Here is a 3994-nt window from a genome sequence, read left to right as displayed (position 1 = left end):
TTTGACAAGGGAGACAAGTATACGGCTGAATGTCTATCACAAGAAGAAACGTCAAAAGATAATTTTTTTCAAAGCTCATTCTGTACTTGTCAGTCGTCGACAAGGCTCTAATGGATTAGCAAATTGACTCATCTGGAAAATGCGATGACAAATTAGCATCACTTGGTTTTGTACATTTTTATCTGTCCTATTTTTATCTCACGCTTTACTTACCTGTATGATTCAGGGGAAAATATTTAATTTACTTTTACAAAGACACATGTACATCAGGAGGATGAAAGGATATGCCTGCCTGCCATGCATAAAAGATGGTAGCGTACATTTTACTTTTGCATAAATGATAATTTCAAATTGCTATTCATGATGCATAAAGAAATATATGGTGTGACAGTTCGGTTATAATAGTGTAGTAAACAAATTCAAATAGTGTAGTAAACAAATAGGTTTGTTGAACGTTTAATAATGTCAAATACATTATAAGCCCCAGAGAAAGAAATGATAGAAATACTTGCATTTTTTCTTTTGTTTTAACGTGAGTAATTTATTTACATCAATACGCATGAACAACGACAATGATGTCGCGATATATATATATATATATATATATATATATATATATATATATATATATATATATATATATATATATATATATATATGTATATATATATATACCGGTTTCTATATTATATATATTTAGACATTGAACAGTGTACATTTTATCTTGAGCCACCTGTCAAACATACTCACTGGGTACAAACAGATTGTCAGTTTGGTTCCTTCCCAATCCTTGTGACGAAAGAAATAATTTGCATGGTATTGTCTGTTTGGGAGAAACTACATCGATTTAGTTGAGTGAATTGTTCAATCGATCTATTTGCACAATTTTAAGAAGCAGATACGGAGAATTGCGCGTGTGTATGTACAGATTTACTCTAAGCTCGGTGTGAGGTCTTCCAGTGTTCAACAGACCAGGTCTCGCATGTCACACAAATCCATGCACTCCTTTATGTTACACGACGCCAGGCAATGAGGATTTAACGGCTGATAATGATGGGTAATTAGGCGAGAAATACAGAGGATGCAGTGAGGATAGGGACATGGAATACTGAGGATTGGCCTCCCCAGTGCTTGAAGAGGAACCAGAGTTATGATACAGGATAGGAACTCTCACCATCCGCTGAGTCACATGTGCCATGTTGGCCGCCTCAAGTTCTGCCGCTAACTGTCTTTTCCATTTATTGCGGCGATTCTGGAACCAGATTTTCACCTGGGTCTCTGTGAGGTGCAAAGATGCCGCCAGCCCTGCCCTCTCCGAGCTGGACAGATAGCGCTTCATATCGAACATCGATTCCAGTTGAAATACTTGGCTTCTCGAAAATACGGTCCTCGTCTTCTTCTTCCGTGAGCAGCGCTTGTCATCCGTCAAACCCGAGTCAGGTTTCCCGTCGTCGCCATTTTGTGAGGGCCTCTGTTGGTCTCCGTACTCACTCCCCTCACCCTCTTCTGTGTCCGGTAGAGGTGGGGATGGGGAGTGAGGTGGAGTGGAGCACGGTTCACTGGGCACCGGGGTTTTCGGTCGTGGCAGTTTCGGTGTGCTTGTCTGGGTAGAAGGAGGTAATGGGGTCACTGTAGCCGCAGAGCCTGATAATTGTCCAAAAAGTATACACACTAAACAAATTTGACAAGAACTTGAAACATAAAAAAAAAAAAACGTTGCCGCGAAAAAGTTCTAACGTTTTACAGTCCGCTCGCCTGATTCTTTGCAAATGATTGTTTTGTTTGTTAACACCTTGTGGTTTTCTTTTCTTTTCCCAAATCGTCTGTTTAAAGTGAAACTGATACACACAGGAAAATGTCACAAAGCCGTCTCCCTCCAGAATTCACTTTATTCGAAAAAAGTTTTTTTGACATTCATCCTCTCCTATGTATGCAAATATTACCATTTTAATAATCAGGTGACTGATGCGAATTCGAAAAACGTCTGTATGTAGCCCAGCACTTTTTTGAACAGTTAATGATCATTTAATTGAACTATTTAACATTTTCTATACTTTCACCTAAAGTTAATCTTTATGCTACTAAAATCCTTATTTCTAAGAGAAGATTTATTTCATTCTTTTGAGTCTGTATATAAATTCTATAACATGGGCATGCATTATGTTGTATACTAGGTATGAAATGAATCATATAAAGTTTTTATACACAAAATATTTCACATATGATCATGTGCTTCAGACGATGGAGATCCTGACTATCCTTCAAGCCCACATGATGAAATAATATTCACTGTTTCAATTTACATGTATACGAAAAATTCACTTAAATTGATTCTCTACGAATGTTATCGCATGACAGAAAAATGTTTCGAACGACAGAAAAAATACTGCATCACCAAAAAGGCTGACTAAAGGTTATAGATGGATAAAGCAGTACCTAAGATGCATATTTCAAGGAAGTTAAAAAATATGGAAAACTTGATGAGAGTAAAAAAACAGACTTTGGTGAAGAAAAAAAACTGTAATACTTACGTTGCAAAGAAAGAGGGAAATAGGGGCTGGATGAGTAAAGAGAGAAACATCCCAAAGCAGCCGCACTGTTCTTGGCGTGGATTGCCCAGTCCATATAAGACGAATTCGCTTGTTGGTAATGGGCCGCTAGGCGAGCATCAAGGAAGCTGAACATGGATTCCCCGCTCTTCGATACAGACCGTCTGTCATCGTGAGGAGAGGTAGATACAGTTTCTCTTAAATTTACAGATTTGAACTTTTCGTCATCTTTCTTATCATCTCTGCTCAGAATGCTGCTGATGCTGAAGGATGATTTGGTCGATGTAGATGTGGTTGGCCCTGAGTCCGATTTCGTGTCAGTCGTTGTTTTAGACGACATGATCCACTCTTGTCTGCAGAGCGTTTAAATTTGACGAAATTTAGTTTAAATATTCCCTTTGATGTTTGTCCAAAACAGCAGTCAGAGCGGACGACCTTTATGTTTATCATCCAGACTTTGTTACGTGACGCGATCCGATCCAGAATCAATCACCGAGTCAGAAATCTTGATCTTTCTTTTTTTCTTCTGTCCACAATATGTCTCTCGCCGGTTTTGACGGCTTACATTTTGATTTTTGTTTCCTTTGTTTGCTAATGACAGGAAAAATAAACGAATCTTCCAGACGCGTTGCACTTGGATAACTCTTGGCAAACGACGAGATGTGATGTGTTTTTGTCGTCTGCTTCTCTGAAGACAACCAGCTAGATCAGGAATGGCGTCTAACGTCGCCCCATACAGTGATAATTGCAGAGGAAACACTCTCACAGCACAAGTTAACTGATCGGCCAATGCATGCGGAAGACTCTCTCCCATTGGCCACAGACAAAGAGGTGATGAGATGCCGGCTTGGCAATGTCTATGATGTTACTCCACCTACTTAATTACTGACTGCTATACTGTTCCGATGTCGATCGCTTCAAACCAGTGCGACTTGTCATCTGTAATTATACGCTCGACTCCTCGATGACTTCTGATTATTGTTTTTGAAAGAAGGGCGAAAAGAAAAAAATAAAAGCGCATAAACTACGAGCGTGAAGAGAAGCTCTTATCTTAACTATTTATGTCACTAAGGCTATAGGGAATTTATTACTTTTTCATGTAGAGCTGTTAAAAATTAAACAGGCCCTTTTAATGACGGGTGTAATCGTATGTCACAGTAAGTGGTTGAAAAGAAAAACAATTACATAAAAACATCATGGATTTAAAGGAGAAGAAATCCAGGGAGATAGCCGATATAGGTGACAGTGCTCTACTTTATGTCAGATATAAGGAAGTCCTTCACGATATATCTGAAGAGCCATATGTCCTGCATTTAATATGTAATAATCATCACTTTATCTATGTTTAAATGTACATATAATACCGGGTCATTTATACCCACGAATGTTATAATAGAGTTTTAATTGGTATGTATAAATTTGCTAAAATCAGAAACATTGATATG

At 38.3% G+C, this 3994-nt stretch overlaps 1 protein-coding gene across 1 annotated transcript; it reads right to left on the bottom strand.

Annotated features, from left to right (window-relative positions):
* Positions 1–1012: 1012 nt before the first annotated feature.
* Positions 1013–2889, bottom strand: LOC135467324 (homeobox protein HMX3-B-like). The gene is made up of 2 exons (XM_064745093.1): positions 2532–2889; positions 1013–1644 (listed from the first exon to the last, which is right to left on the bottom strand). The coding sequence occupies exons 1-2, from the start codon at positions 2887–2889 to the stop codon at positions 1013–1015; spliced, it is 990 nt and encodes a 329-aa protein (XP_064601163.1).
* Between the last annotated feature and the right edge of the window lie 1105 nt (positions 2890–3994).

This window comes from Liolophura sinensis, chromosome 6 (genome assembly GCF_032854445.1).
Source record: "Liolophura sinensis isolate JHLJ2023 chromosome 6, CUHK_Ljap_v2, whole genome shotgun sequence".
Lineage (NCBI taxonomy): Eukaryota > Metazoa > Mollusca > Polyplacophora > Chitonida > Chitonidae > Liolophura > Liolophura sinensis.
The sequence above is the reverse complement of the archived record's forward strand: the minus strand, read 5'-3'. Positions and strand labels throughout refer to the sequence as shown.

What these genes read in the sequence shown, in the direction of transcription:
- LOC135467324 (XM_064745093.1), bottom strand. Translation starts at nt 2,889, where the DNA reads ATGTCGTCTAAAACAACGACTGACACGAAATCGGACTCAGGGCCAACC. An exon ending in TTTCCCTCTTTCTTTGCAAC is followed by an intron (nt 1,645 to 2,531) that starts GTAAGTATTACA and finishes GACAATTATCAG; the next exon opens with GCTCTGCGGCTACAGTGACC.